Here is a 19,311-nt window from a genome sequence, read left to right as displayed (position 1 = left end):
ATTTATCCCAGCCACTTTGGCACAGTTGAAATCTCTGCACTAATCAGCAACGAAAGCCACCAAGTTGGGTTTAATTTACGCGAAAACCGCGAAAAGTGAAGCGCAGGCGAAGGTAACAGAAAACAGGCAGGAAGAGAGAAAGAGAGAGAGCGAGATGGAAGGCAGGAAAGGAGATAGAGCGAGATAGAGCGAGTGCTCCGACTGGCCAAAACCATAAAATGCATTATTATGCTAAATGACTATAAAAATCACGTTTACAATCCATTTATGCCTGGGATAATAACCCATCCCATTCGACTCCATTCCATTGCCCTTCCAAAAGAGAGGGGGGGGGAGGTGCTGGGTGGTGGGGTGGTGCAGATGGACGGGATGTTGGCTAAAAACCCTGAAAGGCAGCATTTGTTTACGCCGCGAATAATTGAGTTATCTGATCTCGGTCCTCGAGTTGGACTTGCAGCTAGCCACAAGACACGAAAAGCAACCTGGATGGTGTGGCATGGTGGGGTTCCTGCAAACGAGCTAGGTCTATAAAGAGGGCTCCTATGGGGTGTATGAGGTGGGGGGGGGGGGGGGGGTTTACCAGGGGGCGGTGGTTTTGGACGGCACATTGCATGTTGGCCATTGGCAGCAGGTAGGTGTGGCCGCGGCCAACGTTGCAAATTGTTTGGGGCGCATTAGATGGCAGCTTACCTGTGCCTTAGCACTGAAAAAAATATTACTTAAGTTTCATTTATTATTTGCATGTTAATAAATTGCCATTTTAAAGTAATACTATAGTTATATTTTTATAAATACTTTGTAGATTTTATGACTTTTAGAAATACCATACCATTCTATATAACACCATACATTAGGAACCTATTATAAATGTTTAATAGAGACCTTACATTTTAAAAATATTGGTATTAAAGATGTACTACCGATTAGTGGATTTAAAAATGTTTCAAAATATTTTTTAAATTTGATATAATGACTGCCCCTTGGTTTCTATGTCAAATGGTCTTCTTTAAATGTTGTAGATCTTATGACTTTTAGAAATACCATACCATTCTATATAACATCATAAATTGGGAACCTCTTATAAATGCTTAAACTAGTTAATAGAGACCTTACATTTTAAAAATATTGGTATTAAAGATGTATTTCCGATGTATTCCTTAAAATACTATTTCCATTTATAACATTATAATTAGATTAAGCCTCATCTTATCGTAACCAATCTGATTTGGATGAACTATCTCTCATAAAATCCTACTTTTAATAGCTAGAAATAGGCGCATATTTGGTACACCAATTTCAAAATGGGTTTGTAGATAGGGAAATATAATAACGAGCCCATCCCCATCATCAGATTCTTCAGTTCTTCTAGAGATCTCTGTTTATCGCAGAACCTTTTCCGAGTTAACACATTTATTTTCCCAGTGCAACCCTCCCCTAGTCCCCTTCCTTTTCGGATCCCGAGCATTGGTAATGACTTTATTTGGTTGCTGCGTTAATGGGGCGCACTCCGCTTCTACATCTCCATCTGCAACTCCAACTCAAACTGCATCGCCTGCCTTTTCGTTCCCATCTTCTCGCGTCGGCAGCGCAAATTGAAAGCGCATTTCAAAATTTTTCACACCTGAAAATTATTTCGTCTCGAGAAGGTTTTCTCTGTTTTTTTTTTTTTCACCCGACAACCAGCGGGGGGGTGACAGGCCAATGGTCCGGTGGTCGGGGAACGGGGGTAGGGGTTCGGGGACTGAGCGGGGCAAGTGCAGCGAATTTCGATTGCGGTGTTGCAGGCTGCAAAACACTTTTCCCGTAGCGCCGCACTCGAAAACACCAAAAACAAAGTGCCGACTGCAATTAATCAAAATTTAATTTCAAAAAGTGACGCTGACGATGAAGCTGACGATGAGGCCAAAAAATTGAATTGAAAAGCGGGCAGAGAGAAAACCGGCAAAAGAAAATGTAATTAATCACAAGACGGTTGGGAAAAATGAAAAGCCGCAGCCAACAAGGCAGCGGGGCAACAAAGAGCCGAAGGAAAACAAAAGAGGCGTCAAAAGTCGACTGGCCAGTCCGTCAGCAGTCGCTACAGAGGCGCCCCCCACCCCCCCCGTTTTCGGGGGATCGGAGTCCCCTTAACCAGATTTCCGTTACAATTTATAGCCCCTCTTTTGGGAAGAAAAATGATTTGGTTTCCCCCACACACACACACAGAAAACCGTTGACAAAGCCGGTCGATCGCATTTGAACCTGATTACCGATTGTTACTCATCGGAAACCCATATTCTCTGACTCCCCGCCGAGAAGATCAGTTAAATATATCATTTGTATTATTCACTTTACTTTATTAACTCGATTTTATCATCTCTGTAATTTGTTAAGTTTTCAATAGATCTGGTTTCCATTGTTTGATTTCTGAAGCTATTTCCTCGAAAGTTGCTCCAATAATTAAAGATACCAACGTTAATTTTCTTACTTCTTCACACTTGAAATTTGATTGAATGTATAAAAATATCCTTTCTTATTTTTAACAGTTTTTAAAAATGTATAAATTATTTTAGGTAAGCTGGCTCCATCTACGTTTCCTGTCGTCATCACAAAGGCCCTCAATGCTTGAATATATATCCTTTATTTTACATTGTTCTTACATTTTACATTGGCAGATTCTTAGGTGGGTGTACTCGCTGTTAAGGAGGATGTCTCCGCTAACATCCGTTGCACAGCGGAAAAGATCTGTGTAATGATCACGTCAAGATACCATCACTTTCAGAATTTCAGATGCAAGAAATGAAGTCATAATCAAGTCAAACCGCGGCGTACAGAAAAAAGGCCGACTGTTCTCAGCAGCTTACAATATAAGCTTACTTTCGTCATCATTTTTCTGGAAATTTATTTTTGGTCAAGTTTTCGCATTTTTTATAAGGGGTTACATCGTCTTTTTTTGCGAAAAATTTCAAAAAATTAAAGTTTTCAGGTTTTAATTTAAATCGATAGGGAATTTAATTACAAGCTCAACGAGGTATGACATTCCTTATTCTGGCCTTATTTCGCACAATGGTGGCCAAAAAACCTAGTTTGTTTGGGTCAAGAAATAGGGAGAAGGATTTCAGACAAAAATACCATTATTTTTTGCCGTTTTTCAGTCGTAACTTGGTCAAAACGAGGCGCACAGCTGAAAGACTAACTGTTTTGAGCAGCTAACAACCATAGCTTTCGATCCCAATCACAATCCGGGATATTTATTTTTTTGACTAAATTCCACTTTTTTATAAGGGGTAACATCGTCTATTTTTGCGAAAATCGGTCAAAAATTAAAGTTTCCGGGTTTGAATGCCAATCGATTGGGAATTTCATTACGAGCTCAACGAGGTATGGCATTCCTTATTCGGACCTTATTTCGCAAAATGATTGCCAAAAAACCTAGTTTGTTTGGGTCAAGAAATAAGGAGAAGGATTTCAGACAAAAATACCATTATTTTATGCCGTTTTTCAGTCGTAACTTGGTCAAAACGAGGCGCACAGCTGAAAGACTAACTGTTTTGAGCAGCTAACAACCTTAGCTTCCGATCCCCATCACATTCCGGAAAATTTATTTTTTGACTAAATTTCACATTTTTCATAAGGGGTAACATCGTCTATTTTTGCGAAAATCGGTCAAAAATTAAAGTTTCCGGGCTTGAATACCAATCGATTGGGAATTTAATTACGAGCTCAACGAGGTATATCATTCCTTATTCTGGCCTTATTTCGCACAATGGTGCTAAAAAAACTGCTTCTTTTTTGTGCAAAAATCGACGATTGGGATTTTGGACAAAAATATCGTATTTTGTTGCTGTTTTGGTCATAATTTAGTCAAACCAGGCTTATGATCACCATCCCCATGCAAATAGCACATTTTCCACCACAAACAGATCCTTACTTCTAGAAATAATTAAGTCAATCATGAAATTTTTGTCTAACTTTGGTTATAATTTTATTCATTATCTTAACTTGTTCTTGTTTCTTCTTCACTTCCATGCTCCGATCTCCTGGGGTTTATCTTACTGCTTTTGCAGCGGCGTTTTGCATTTTCACATTTTTCGGTTTTTAAACATATATTGAGAAATTATGTATAATGTATTTATGTAATGTGTAATTATATATTAAACATGTAGTATAATTTATGTAGCATACAAAAAAAATAGCTAAAAAAAATAAACAAAAAGGTATCCTTAAGACAGAACCGCGACAGTGTCCGCATGCTCGCATTTTGCCTCCGTCAGTTTGGTTCGCGGTCGCGGTCCCGGACTCCTCCTAATCCTCCTTCGATCTCTACCCTTCTTCTTCCCCCATCCGCTCACTGTGGCTTCTGGGTCTTTGGTGGTGCTTGGTGCTGCTGCTGTTGCTGCTGCTGCTGGGTCTCGTACCGCTGGCGCAGGGCGGTCAGGGCGCTGAGCAGCCGGCTGTTGGCCGCGTCCAGTGCCGCGATCTGCTGACCCTGCTCCTCGATCACGCGCTGCTTGTGGGAGAGCGCCAGCGACATCTTCAGCTGCTCGCGGCGCAGTTCCTCCTCCATGGTGATGAGTCTACAGGAGGATTGAAAGAAACTTTAATTAGGTTCTCCACTGAAGGATTATTTCTTCAAAATTATTTCAATTGTGACCAAAACGAGGGCTTCTTCAAAGAGATGGTTGGTAAACGATGCAGCGGCATCCAGGATTACAACCAGCTCTGTGAACCCATTTTGGTCACATCATGGTCTTCATGCCCTACCTGTCGATGATGCTGCGCATGGTGGACTCCGACTGCAGGCTGAGATTGTTCGACCCGTTGCTGCCGGCGCTGCCCGCTGGCCGCTGTAGGCCAAACAGCTCGTCACTGGAGTCGCGCAGCTCCGCCTCGTCGCGGTCGAGCGTGTGGCAGAGCGTGTCCAGCGTCTGCTGCAGCAGCTGGATCTCTCCGTTCTGGTCATAGCTCTTTCCCAATCCCTGTTCCGAACCCACTCCTCCTCCTCCTCCTCCGCCGCTGCCGCCACTGCTGCGCAACTGCCTGCGTCGCTTGCCCTCCTGCAATTGATTGCAGTGCCCTGGAATTGGGGAATATCTCAAGTAAGTTACATCTTCCTTGGAATACAGATTCACACCGCTCTGCCCCAACTCACCCTCCGTATCCGTGCTGCTGTCGGAGAGCGTGCGCGCCGAGTCCAAACTCAGCCGCCTTTGGGCAGCCGAAGTGGCCGATCCCACGCTGCCCGCCACACTGCCCGCATACTGCTTCAGTTCCTGATCCCGTTCCCTGTGCGGTTGCTGTTGCTGCAACTGATGCTGCTGCTGGTGGGGATGTTGAGGGTGTCCGGCGCCACTGGAAGTGGACAGGCCGTAGCCCACATTGCCACTGCTGCCGCCGTAGCCACTGCCGTAGACATCCTCCCGCTTGAGCGGTCCATTCAGCCGCCCGTAGGCGGAGAAGCCACCGCTCTTGCCCAGATTCGAGGTGGACGCGGATGCCGAGGTGGAGGAGCTGCTGCCGCCGCTGAGCGAGCGTTGAGCCTCCAGCTTGGTGGACATGCCCGCTCCAGCCGCCGCCGCAGCTGCATAGCTATATATAGCATAGTTATCCGCCGAGAGCTGTTCATCCGATGAACTTGGCGTCAATGTGGCCGCCGTCTCCAAGGCTCCTCCGCTGTTGAGGAAGGCCGCCCGAGCGGCCACCAGTCCACCTTTAACGGGCTTAAGCCGGTTGCCGAACTGCTGTTGCTGCTGCTGCTGTTGCTGGTGGGGATTGCTTGTAGCCGATGATCTGGACGAGCCCGTTTGGGGCTGCAGCTGGTAGGAGGGATTCTTAAAAGCCAGCGGCGCATTGTGACTGCCCATCGCGGCCTTCAGCTGGCTCTCCACGGGACTGGAGGACTGCGAGGGCGAGGGATTCGTGGAGATGCTCTGGTAGCCAGAGCTGCAGTGACTGCTCTTCGCCGACAGTTGCTCCTTGCCCGGCACGGCGGCGGGCTTGAGGTGGGAACCCCCCTGGTGATTCTGCTGGCTGTGAGGGTGATGGTTAGCCGGCTCCGCCACGTCGTGCTCTTCGGCGTACTTGAACAGATCGTCGAGATCCTCCAGGTTCTTGGGCATATTCGAGTTGGGATTCAGGTTGTTGCCGCCGCGCACATAGCCACCCGAATGATCGGGTATTCCCAGATTCAGCTTGTGGTGGCCTCGTCCCGCTCCTCCAACTGGACCCATACCGGATTTCATCATGGGTGTGGGTGACTTGCAGACAAAAGCACTGCTCGTGTCCAGCCCGGATATCTGGATCTGGAACTCGCCGTGCATGTCGTCGTAGCTGCCGCTCTGGTTGTTATTGCTGCTCATGTTGCCATTGGCATTGGGATTTCCATTACCATTTCGTGGCAGTGTCCTGGAGCGAGTGCTCGACGGCGTGCTGGCCTCGTAGTCATTGCCATTGTGCGCCACATACGGCGGATAGTTCATCCGATCCATGCGCTCCATGGTGCTGGAGGCACTTGTCTGTGGCGCCGGCGGGCAGTGGTGTGGATGCATTTGCTGCGGGTGGTGGACATGCTGCTGGTGGCCATGCAGCAGATTGCTGCTGCTGCCGTTGAGCGATGAGGATGCCATCGAGGTCTGCGATTGGGCATGCTGCAGGCCTCCCGGCGAGCTCATATATTGGTTGCCAGCAATCGAGGTTTGTGAATTGGAGAGCAGCTGGAGGGGATGCTGGTGGTGCGGCTGTTGCTGGTGGGGATGCTGTTGCAGCTGTTGTTGCTGTTGCTGCTGCTGTAGTTGTTGCTGTTGCTGCTGCTGCAGCACACCATTAACCGTGGGATCATTGTACCTAAAGATATTCTTCTCCAGGGAATTCGGAGTGAGCACCCCCCTCATAATGCCACGCTCCGCCGACAGGGGCTTACTAACAATCGCATGTTGCGGCTGGGCCAGCTGACTCTGTTGTGGCAGCAACTGCTCCGAATTGGAGCCCGCATGCGAGCCCGAGGAGCCCGGATTGCGATTCTCCTGATTCTCGCTGGCTATCGAGTGCGTGGAGGAGGTGGCCGGCAGATATCCGCCCGGCAGGGCCGTTCCCAAGCCATGCTCCTTGGCCCGGCTGATCTCGTCCAGGATGTGCTGCAGTGGATCCAGCTCATGCTGCCTGGCCTCCGGCAATTTGGCCAGACTCTCGCTGAGCAAGCTATGCAGGATGGACAGCTGTTTGCCCTGGTCAATGTAGCCGGCCCAATCGAGTATCGAGTCCGGGGCCGGATGCTCCGGCCGTGTCGATATAATCTCCAGAAACTGCTGCATGCGGGCGGCCTCCTGTTCGAGGAAATCGTTGAGGAACTCCATGAAGTTCTCCTTGCCCTGGAAGCGGGTGAAGTTAGCCAATGTCTGCAGGGTCTTGGCCACCAGCGTGAGATTGCGGGTAGCCCGAGCCGACGGCAGTTCGCTGGTGATGTTGAACAACGACGGCGACAGGATGGCCGGGCACAGGAACCGCAGGAAAATGCTCGCCGAGATCAGGTTGTCGGCCATATCCTGGCGGCCCAGCTGCTGCAGGCGCTCCCGGAACGTGGCGAAGCAATTACGCAGCTGGGCGGGGAAGTGCTTGTGCGACTCAAAGATGCACTGCCACGCCCCACGCACCGCGCCACGCAGGGCGGCCTGCTGTCGCTGCAGCGAACCCGCCGACGAGCCACTCGCCTTGGTCGGATCCACCTCGCAGTCCCGCTCTGACTGAATCAGCTCGTTAATGGGTGCCGATAGGGTGTCCTGCAGATACTGTTCGCCCGTCAGCTTGAGGAACGCCTCCATGCTCTTGGTGGCCAGCGAGTTGCCCCGGAAGGTGAGCCTCTGGTCACCCACGCGCAGCAGATCGAGGGCCACCACGTCGGTGAGGAAGGCGCCCGCCAGCCCCTGCGCATGCATCAGCAGTACCAGTGCCTGGCCAATGTCCTCCTTGGCCTTCACCCCGATCACCGGCTCCAGGGTCTCGCACACCCGCTTGTAGTTCTCCTTGAGGTAGGCCAAGAAGTTGGCGTACACATTGATGGGCAGGATATCGGTGCTCTGGAATCTACACTTGATCCTCAGCGTGGGCAGCTGCTCCTTGTCCTTGGACCCACTGCCGCCGCCGCCCGACGTTCTGCCCAGACTGTCGCCCGCCTTGTCGCTCAGTATGGGATACCATTGCTCGCATGGCAGCCTGGAGGTCACATCGTGCACGGGTATCTTCACCGAGCCCACGAACTGGTACTTGTCGCGCTTCTTCTTCTTGTCCACCTCACGGAACACATTCACCGTGATGACATTGATCTCGGGTATGTCGGGGAAGTCGAAGTGCTCGCCCCAGAACAGCAGATCTGTCTGCAGCTTCACCGACGTCCGGCCGTACAGGGTTTTGTCCAGCTGCAGTTCGCAGAAGTATCGCTTCTTGGGCGGCAGGTTCTTCGCCTCGTAGACCCACATCTTTAGCGAGTTGTCCGTGCGACGGGTGTGCTCCGCATTCGGAGCGATCGACTTGCGCAGCGAGTAGATCCAAAGGTCGCGCTCCTGGCGCGAACCGCACGAGTAGTACCGCTCGCCACGCGGCCCGCCGCGCACCTGGAAACAGTGACGCCGTCCCAGGACTGACTGATGCACGGGCGCCACGCCCACCGCCCCAGTGCAGGAGAGATCTGTGGGGTAGAGAAGGAATCAGGATAAGGATCAGTATAAGAATCAGAACCAGCCATCAGGATCAGGGAGTAGAATCCACTCGGAACTCACCTATGGTGGACATGACGGCGTGACTGGACAGCAGGCTCTCGTGCGAGCGGGATCCCCTCAGTCCGCCGGATCCGCGCTTGGTCCGCTCCAGCTTGGTCACCGACTTGGTCCGCTTCAGGGGATTGGATCTGTCGAACGGAAAAAGACTGTTTGTCAATATGATGAACTATTTTACGATAGTTTATAGCATTTAAGACTATTTTAGGGAATAAACTTGATTCGATATAGGATATATTAGCAATAAAGAAGAAACCACTCAGTTAATATGAAAGATATAGGGTCAATAGTGTTTAAGAACACTCGGAAAATCATTCATTTAAAAGCAAGGAAAGATTTCATATTGATATTTTATTTGCAGTATTCAGTATATTTAGAAAAGAATCTCCTTTCTTAAGAACAAAGACAGATTTTATGTTGATAGTTTTGAAACTGAGAAAGAAATTAGGGAATCTTCTACTTCAAATTGTGACAACTATTAACCAGACCGGTTAAATAAGAAATTGTTAGATATTATAAAATACGGAAGGTCTGTAGATTGATATGAACTCACTTTTTGGAAAAGAAGTTGGTGAAACGCGAAGTGGCATTGCTCTCCGTCTGGTGTTGTTTGCTGCCCAAAATGGGCGTGGTGGGCGCTGATCCACGGCGGCACGCCTTCTCATAGGAAGTATCTGCAAAGAAGAGGGCAACCAGGATATTGGGGATTAGAGGGGATTATCTCACAAGTGCCATGTCGAATTTCTCATTTCGAATACATTTCATTGACCTTCTTTTCAGGTGATTCAGATAGGGTTCAGGCAAATATTTTAATCCCTAAATGATGAATTCCCAGCTCACCTCACATTTTCCCCCGCACATTTTTCTGGATTCCCGTGTAACAACAAAAAAAAAAACAGCCACAACACTTTGGCATGAATCGGTTTCAGTTTTTTTTTTGTTTTGGACGATTTAAAACTGGTTTCAGCCTGTCGAACAAAAGAAAAGGAGCAGCTGCTGCTCAAATGAATTTATCCCAGCTCCGAAGAGCCATCAACATTGCCGCATCACCTGCCGCAGAAAAAAAAAAACAACAAAATAAAATAACAACAGCCGGAGCAGCAAGAAGACATGGAAAATGAGGCATCGGTGGCAGGGGCAGGTAAGCATGATTCATCATGTGCCTCATTACCGTGGCAAGATGCTCGGCGACAGCGAGTACACTCGACGAAGAAAACAGAACCCACCAACCCAATGGTGGTCGAAATTCAGGTTATTAGACCTGTTCCCAAGTACAAACTCTCCTTATCCGTTTCTCTGAATCGCATTAATGTTTGTTATCCCCTTCATTTAAATCGGAATAACAGGAATAGCAAGATCATAATACCTATTTCAATAGGTTACTCGTAAATACTTCGTTTATATATCTGTGCTAAGAACTCAACTCAATTCCTCCGCTTATATTTATTATATGTTAATTGGAATGACCTTTCTTATCGAAGAGGGTGCATTTTTTAACGGGAATAAATTATTTGGTTCTTTATTATATTTTCCAGACAGGGATTAAAATAATACAATTATTTGTTTGAAATATTATTTTTTATTGGGTGTTGCTCAGTTAAGTACTTATTATTTTATTTAAATAATCCCTTAAGACCAATGGGTATGTTTTATTTATTTATTGAATGATTCACTAATTTCGGTAGGAATGACTCGTTAAAACCCTGTTTTCCCAGTGCAATCGTAGTTGAAACTGAGTTTGGAATCCGGGGACTTAAAACCAGTTTCCACCTGGGCATCTCATCTTCCCGCACAGCCAAGAAAATGAAGAACGAGCCCAAAAACAAAGCGACCTTGTCGAAGGCAGGCCACCTACAAAGTTAGCCATGAAAAATGGGGGGGGGAGAAATGGAGGTGGAACTCATGGACGTGGCCATTTCCCATTCTGACTCATCGGGAGAGCAAACATCGTTTTTATCCGATGGCATGCAAAGGAGGCATCAGAAAAACGGGCATTTCCATGTTCTAAGGGCTACTCAGCCCACCCACCCATTTTGTGGGCTGTCTTTTCCGCATTTCCAGGTTGATTCATTTCAATGGCCACCAGATGCAAACACCACGATTTGTCATTCATTCAAAACAAAATACAAACAAAAAAAACAAGGGGGAGACCGAATTGTGTCATGTTTGAGGCAAAGGCATAGGCATTCAAAGACACACATCTTCTATTAATAATAAAAGAAAGAGAAGAGTTATGAAATATTCCTATATAAGATCAAAACTCGTTGACAAGCAACTGTATCATCATCTTAATCTTACCGCCTGGCGTGCAAAACAAACAGCAAAAGCGAAAAAGCATCAAATTCAAAGCGATAAAGCATATATGAATAAAGAAGGTGAGTCGAAAACGGCGCATTTATAAGGTGGGTGCTCCACGCCCCCAGATTAATGCCAAATCTAGAATAGGCACGCAAATCAGGCCAGTAGAAAAAAGAGCTACCATCCAAAAGGAGAACACACCCTATAAAAAAGTATATGTTTTTAATTAAAGTAAACTAGAAATGGCTGTTATCTCAACATATTCAACATAATATATGTACAATACATTTCTTCTCAAACTTTCCATAATAATCTAGGGCAACTTGGCTTATCTATCGCATTTCTGTAGAAACAAGCTGCAATTACTTGAACATTTCTGCTTCATAAAGAAAGTAATTACTATGTTTTACTGCTTGCCAGTTTCAATGGGTTTGAACTGATGATGTGTGCTTGGCTCCCAAAGTTGACCCCTCATAAATATGTAACCCAGAGTTCATCAACTGATAAAGCCTCTATTAAATAATATAACACAGATTAGAGCTTGTCTGTTTCTTCGGTTCATCAAAACCAAATGATGGCAAATACCATTTTGGGTTGAATAGGTGGGCTAATCGCATATATAGTGCGATGAGGTCAGCGGGATCAGATTGGTGGTGCCTACTACCACATATTACTCCTCATCTCGGGGAGTGTGTAATACATTTTTTTGGCCAGATGACCGGAGACCTCAGGAGACCGCAAGATCAAGATCGTGTGTGATGTGATGATGCTGAAATGCTGCTGACTACACACTGAAGATATTGCTCATCGCTTGAGTCACAGTCATTCCACAATTCTTTGGCTTTTCGGGGAATGGATTTCGGGGTCTTGAGACGGAATGCAATTAAAACGGATTACAGACGGGGGTCGCTTTCACTGACCAGCAAGATGGTGATGGTGATGGTGATGGTGATCGATCGAATCGGATCAGTTCGGTTCGGCTCGGATCGTATCTACCTTGGACCCCTTGGGCAGATGCTAACTGTGCGATAAGGTCAGCGCTCAATTATCAGCGCGTTAAGTAAACCAAAGTCAAATACAACACCAAAACCAACCGGAAAGCATGTGGAAAGTGGAAAATGCGTACAGTGATCACTCAGTATCTCACGATCCGTCAGTGGGGCCCTGATAAATGGAACTGGCCAGCGATCGTGGCAGATAAATGGCCCCTGTATCTTCACCTTTATCTCTGCTTTGCTTCACTTCTCTTCTCGCTATATTTCTCGAAAGTGTCACCAGTTATCAGGTTGAGTGATATGTGATACATATATGTATGTATGACATATGGATCTATGGGCCCACAAGTCACTCTTCACCGATAAGGCGTCGATCAATAATAAAGTATTTATATTTCATATTTGAGATTTGTATGGTTTGTATGCTCTCAAGATCATAAACATTCCCATTCCTATCTGCTTTGTCTATTTCATGCTATTTCCATCGTCGCGCGTCCGCTTTATCGACGAAAAATAGAAACCGCCTTGGGCTAAGTCGTTAGTTACGAAAGCGTTTGCGCCTTATCACATTACAAACAAAATGCAACTGCAACTGCAACTGGAAGTGCACTGAGCGAATGCAGCGGCAAACAACAAACACACTATAAGTATGTTTGCTGGCCACTCGAAATCGACACCAAGTCACACGGAAAAAATATCTACATATATATAATAAAGCTTTATCTACATATAAGAAAAGTTAAAGATACACTAAAATCTGAATTCACATGGGCTTCCCAATTCAAAAATCGATGCATAGCATTACAAATTCCAATCTCTATATGTGAAGTTATTGTAATTACCAAAAAGCGTAAAACTACTTTTAGAAAAGATGATATAATAACATTACAAAAAATATCTACATATATAAATAATAAAGCTGTATCTATAAGAAAAAATTAAGGATACACTAAAATCTGAAAAATTCAAAAATCGATTCATACCATTACAAATTCCAATCTCTATCTGTGAAGTTATTGTAATTACCAAAAAGCGTAAAACTACTTTTAGAAAGACTTTAAAAGATGAAATAATAACATTACAAATTACATCACAAATAGTTTTGCCAAAGTGTTTTTACAACAGCTTTGCCACACACTTTGATTGAAGATGATTTAACGTAATTGCAAGTGTTTCTTGAACCATCATCAAATTGACACCAATTATTTGCAGTGCATCAGCGAAAAATGGCAGCAACAATTTGAGTTTTAAAATAAAGCGGTTCGTTTGTTTGGCATTCTCATTCTCCTCTCTCTCTCTTTCTCTCTCTCTCTTTCTTACTCTTCTCTCTTCAGAAACAAAAAAAAGAAAGAAAACTGGTTTCTTGTGCGGGTGTGTGTGAATCATAATAAAATAACAACAGTCCAGAAAAAGCAACGAAATTGAAATTGTAGCCAGAGAATGGAAGGGAAAAAAGCAAAAAGAAACGACGCCGCACAGTGGGACCGTCTCTTGAATCATTTAAATCACAAATCGAATTGGTCACACTTCTTCGCCGGCTTTAATGCGAATCGATCGGGTATTTAACGGTACCACAGAGCGTGCCTCCTCTCCTCTCTCTCTTTCGAACTCATTGAAATGCAATGAGCTTCGCGCCATTCCAAGTATAGAAAACTGATTCCGATTCAATGACCAGCACAGCGGGTATAATTCAAGAAGTCGTCACTAGTTGGAAAAAACACCTATGGCGTTCCTGGAATACGAAATCAGAATGCAAGAGGATAGACACATTTATGTACACACTCCAATCACTTTCAGATCGGTTTATTTGGGTTCAGTTCGGGTTCTACACATAAAGAAAACAAGGTCAAAGATCACAGAGATAAGATATAACTAACAAACAAACTAGAATATTTTAACCATTGGGTTCGAATATAACATTTGATGTAATAAATTATTTTAATATTCTTTTTTTTTCTTTTATTTGTTTGTGTAATAGAAGTACGACGTAGTCTAATACCTATTCTGTAATATGATACAATTAAGTATGTTTTTTTTTGCCTACTCCTATGAAGCCCATGGTGCGACGCTTCGCTGCCTTCCAGGGCCATCAAATTGAGCTACAATTGAGCCACACACAATTGGGCTACGTTCCAAAAGAATACATACTTTTGGACGTACATAAATATATATATATATAGTGGTTGGGGGAGGGGGTTCACCTCCGATCGTGTGTAAATAAAGTAGCTGGCTTGATGATGGCAAGCGTCGCCAAAGAAACGCACAGGAAGGCTTAATAAGAGCCGCCAGAAAGTGTGAAGAACATACGAAAAGAGAAGGGGGAGTGGCACAGCTGCGGTCGCAATAATAGCCCCTAAAACATCTGTCCATAAAATAGTTGGTACCCATTATAAAAGTTGTAATTTACAAGTATAACAATGTCTTGGAGAGCTCAATGCTAGCCATTATCATCTTAATAGACTCTTCATTACATCTTGTAGTTGAGTTAATAGATCTGGATCATTAGATACATTTACTTGTTGATCAAAACTACAAAAAAGTTTTATAAGTTTGATATTATAGTTGGATGGCTGATACATACAAGTGATCAGTGATTGGAAAACATAAAATATTTGATATTATTTAAATCGTTGTAAATTAAATGGATTCGTATCACACATATGCTATAAGTTATTCGGTTATTTAGAGAAATATTAATGTTGTAGATCTACAACTTTGGCCCATACTGTCTTCAAGGGGTGGGGGGGGCTGTGTCTTATCTTATCGTGACCCTGCGTAGATAGGGGAATACCAAATGCGATCGCTGTTCTTCGATACAAACAGCCATTGTTCAGCTAAACGGGAATCGTTCGATCGAATCGAATGGAACGGTATGAAATGGTATGGGTATGGGATCGTAAGGGGTTGTTTTTCGGCTGTTGTTTGCCACAGGAAATACTTAGTATACCCATGAGCAGAGACAAGGAATTTCGTTTCGGGGTCGACCTACCGGAATGATGTCCCGCATCGTCCTCCGCCGCCGTGGCCGTTGTCTCATTCTCCGTGGCCACCGACAGATCCGCTCCGACTGCGGATGCGGATGCCATATGTATGGTGAGATCCCTGACCTTAAAGCGTTCGCAGATCAGTTCTTCACAATGATCGGCCTGAAAATAGCAATTAAGCTCGTCCAAACTCAGGGGGCAGACATCGTAGGGCTGGTAAAAGTGCTTGCCCCAGCTGCCGTTGTTACTGGAACTATCCCCAGCACAGCTGGTGGATAATGATCCCGGCTGCATAACGCCTGCCGAATTAATGGATGATAGTCCCGTCGCAGTTCCACTTCCCGATCCTATGACGCCAGTCTGACTCGATTTTAGCAGGGAATTACTTCGGGCCACCTTGGTGGAGTGGGCTCGCCGTATGAAACTCAGGGATTTCTTGGGTGGCGAGCAAATCGCCGAGGTTGTCGGGGGCGTAACAGCTATATCCGTCGACAATTTGGGCGTGGACTTGAGAAGAAAGAGGTTCTTGGGCGGAAAACTGTGCGTCAGTATGGACGTGGCCGAACAGCTGTTCTGTAGCTTATATGGCGAGGATCCCGAAACCGAACTCGAACCGGATCCTATTTGACTGACTGTGCTGCCGCCAAACAGCTGACGCTGCTTCTCCTGCAGCTTTTCCTGCTTATCCTGATACTTTTCCCGCTTCTTTTCCAGCTCATCCAAAGCGGCTGCCTCGCGTAAAACAACTGAGGGTGATAGGTTTTGCGGCAGGGTCTTCGATTTAGCACGGAGCGTAATCAGCGTCGTCGTCGTAGTCGTAGTCGTTGTAGTCGTATTGCTTCCCACCGATGAGTTATTATTATTATTAGCGTTATTTGTGGCCAAACCACGCTCCACCGAGGGCAGCGGTACGGCCAATATATTGGTTCGCGATCGCGATTTCATTAGCTTTATGGGCGTCGAGGTGTTCGTTTGCATGCGACTGATCTCTGAATCATCATCGTAATCGTTATTGGATTCCTGGTTTCCAGCCGATGACGTCGATGATAGCGCCTGCTGTTTGGGCGGCGGGGGCGTGGCCAAGACAATATCGTTCTCCTCATTGAAATGGCTACGGGGTGCCGTATTTGGTATTTGATTGTTGGCAGAAAGCAGAATACCACTGGGTGGTATGTTAGTACTACCCATTCCCATCACCATACTACCCATGGAGGACTGTTCGTTATCGCTGCCATTCAAACTGATCACGTTTAGTACTATACCATATCGTTTCAGTTTCGATGGGGATGCGGTATTGGCCGAGTTTGTGGGCAGGGACTTTAGCAGCTGCTCTCGATGACGCGCCTCCGAGGAGTTCTCCTCATCCTCATCGGAATCGGAATACTGGACCGTATTCTCGCCACCACTTATGCTCCAGTTGAAACCGCAGGGCGGTGACATTTTCGATGGGGTCTTTCGCTCGAAAAGAGCACTAACCTTGGCCACGCTGCTCTTCACCGAGCTGGATTTGCGTAGACTATAGCTTTTGGCCGATTTGGTTTCGGAATGGGTCAGGGAATTGCTGGTGCTACTGAGGCTGGTGTTGCTCGAGGACTTTTGGACCGGATCCGATTTGCGATCTTGATCTTGAGCCTCCTTCTTCTTATTCTTCGTCTCCTCCTCCTCTTCGTCCTCTATCACCAGGGGTACATAGAATGTGGAGCGTCGTCGTTGGGACTTCTCTTCCGGTGTCGCTACTATCGGTTGCTCACTGTTGTGTTCGGTGTGTTTTGGTGTGTCTACTGTATTTGCGGCTGTCGTTGTTGTTGTTGCTGTTGTGCTGCTGATGGCCTGCAACATTTTTGGTTTTTTCGCTCAGTGTAGTTTAGAGAACATGGCACACACATACACACGCACACACACAATTGCCTGAGAGAGAGCGCACGCAGGTATATTTTATGTTTGTGTTTGTGTTTGTTGACGCTGCTGCTGCTTCTTTCTCCTTTCCGCCGATGCTTCTTTTTCTTAATTCTTTAATTATATTTATTTCCTCTCTCCCGTTTTATTCTTTTCTTCGAGTGTGTGCGCGTTGTCGCTTGGCTTATAAAAATTATGCGCTCAACTGCATTTCCGCGTTTTTCTCTTTCTTTGCTGTTACTTTATCGCCTTTTTGCATCACATTGTCGCTTGGTTAAGTTTTTCTTACTTTTTTTGTTGTACTACTCTTTTGTTTGTTTAATTTTGGTTTTCAGTTGCAGCATACACACACATTTGCAATTGCAGCGCGGAGAGACTGCACTAATACACACGCACACGCATCTTTTTTTTCGTCTCCAGGAATGCGTTTTTTTTGGGATAAAACACTTGAACAAAAACAACACTCGCTTGGGGAATTATTTAAATAAAAAAAAAACTATAAAATATGAAGCATAACAAACAGTAGTATTTTATACAGCGGAGAAAATAACAACAAAATAGTAAAACCGACGCGCCAGCGAAATTAAAAACAATAATAAATGGAGCGATTTGAGCCGCCTGCGCTCCGATTTAAGCCACCCGAATTCAAAAGTTGATCTGATCTAGAGATGCGAAAACACATTGAGCGTCGGGCGGCGATGTTTATCGATGTTTTCGTAAATATCGATGTTTAACCGGTTTTCGTTTAAAATGTGGGGAAACATCGCTGCTGATCGAGAGTGCACGATCTGGCAACGCCAAGAATACAACAGCGGGTGTTATAATAGCTGCTGTTAGATTCAATTAGAAAAAATAGAGAAGTACCTTTATAGCTCCGTAAACTTTAAGTTACGAAAAATATACAAAATTTATATATTAAATCATTAATTTTGTATCACTACCAATAACAGGTTTTTTTCTAAATATAAAAACATTACAAAAAGTTTATTTCAAAATGATTTATCTATCTTTAAAATACACCATACCATATTTTGGTGCTAGTATAGATATAGATGTAGACATAGATTTATAAAGCCATGAATTATGTATCCCCACCGATAATTGGTTTTTTTTTAAATATAAAAACATTACAAAATGTATAATTCAAAATGATTAATCTATTTTTAATACACACCATACCATATTTTGGTGCTAATGTACTAAACAATTATGTTTTCCTACCTCAACTGTTAGTGTTAATATACATATACATATCTATTTATATGTAAGGTGCTAGTTGGGCGGCCGGGCAACCCATAATACAAATTAAGGGAACCCCGAACCCTGCCCCTTCAACATCCCACCCATCGTAACGCTTGGTTCCCTCTTTACCTCTATTTTATTTTATTTTTTTCACTGCGGAAGTGCGTGACTATGGGGTTTTATGTGACACGTTCACCTCCTTCGCCTCAACGAAACGGAAGACTTGTTTACGAGCGGCTCGAAAGTTACCATTTTCATTTCCATTTCCACCGGCATTACATTAGCATAGGGGCACAATGAACTGTGTGAATGGAAGGGAGTTTTCTGTTGTATTTTTTCAACCCTTGACCAGGCGATCATTATATAAGCCACGTCCTGCCCCTCGAAATTCCGTTACTTTCAGAAGAATGTGGAATTTCCCCTTCCAACATTAAATACTCCATTAAATGTGGAATTATGCACATAAACATAATGCAAGCCAGAAAATGATGCATACTTTTTGGACTAAGGAGAGTGCCTGTAATGTCAAGTAGACATCAGATAAGTTACATGTAGAATTTGGAATACTACAGAATATCATTTTTAAGCGCCTCGATTTATGCAGAGAAATATATTTTATGGAGAATGCATAGGAAAACTAAATGAAAATGATCTAGATTAATTACGGTTGCATGTTATTAAAAAAACAAGTTTTTATAATAAAAAGAATAAGACCAAAAGGAGAGAATTCACAAGTTGTCAACTCAATTACATCCAATTTATGTATGCCATGTAATTTATAAATATTAATAGAGCGTTTAAAGAACTGGAAATCAGTCTTTAAGTGGTGCACAGTGAAACGCTTGTAAATGTTAGTACCAGGTACTTAATTTACTACAAATTTTAAATTCTCTGTTTTATCCAAAAGTAAGCTGAGGCAGAAATCGGGTTTACTTAAAAAATATATGTCCGGTGTCAAATTCCAAAGTCTGTTTATCGGTCTGTATAAGTGGTTTGGTTTTTTAATACAGTTTATAAACGTTTTATGATTATATTTTTTGGAATTTGCTTATCTGTGGTTGCCAAAACTACGTTGGTATTTAAAGCTTCTACAACACCCTTAATTTCCGAGCAGCAAAGAGTAAAATTTCGCCCTTGATAGTGACTATG

The 19,311-nt window shown here is 44.5% G+C and overlaps 1 protein-coding gene across 8 annotated transcripts in view; it reads right to left on the bottom strand.

Moving 5' to 3' along the window:
• Nucleotides 1-4,108: 4,108 nt before the first annotated feature.
• Nucleotides 4,109-19,311, bottom strand: part of LOC119558299 (ras GTPase-activating protein raskol) — a 43,787-nt gene continuing 28,584 nt past the window's right edge. For 3 of the 8 annotated variants that reach the window (XM_037871695.1, XM_037871697.1, XM_037871693.1), the window contains 5 exons: nucleotides 9,301-9,421; nucleotides 8,751-8,878; nucleotides 5,132-8,659; nucleotides 4,744-5,056; nucleotides 4,109-4,577 (listed from right to left, as the gene is read on the bottom strand). In XM_037871695.1, the coding sequence (XP_037727623.1) occupies nucleotides 4,328-4,577; nucleotides 4,744-5,056; nucleotides 5,132-8,659; nucleotides 8,751-8,878; nucleotides 9,301-9,421 (4,340 nt within the window). In that variant the 3' untranslated portion in view covers nucleotides 4,109-4,327. Of the gene's footprint in view, nucleotides 4,578-4,743; nucleotides 5,057-5,131; nucleotides 8,660-8,750; nucleotides 8,879-9,300; nucleotides 9,422-15,029; nucleotides 17,559-19,311 lie in introns of those variants that run through there. The other 5 variants (XM_037871696.1, XM_037871698.1, XM_037871694.1 and 2 more) reach the window with 3 other exon arrangements.

The sequence above is a fragment of the Drosophila subpulchrella genome, chromosome X (genome assembly GCF_014743375.2).
Source record: "Drosophila subpulchrella strain 33 F10 #4 breed RU33 chromosome X, RU_Dsub_v1.1 Primary Assembly, whole genome shotgun sequence".
Taxonomy (NCBI): domain Eukaryota; kingdom Metazoa; phylum Arthropoda; class Insecta; order Diptera; family Drosophilidae; genus Drosophila; species Drosophila subpulchrella.
This window is presented reverse-complemented; position numbering and strand designations above follow the sequence as displayed.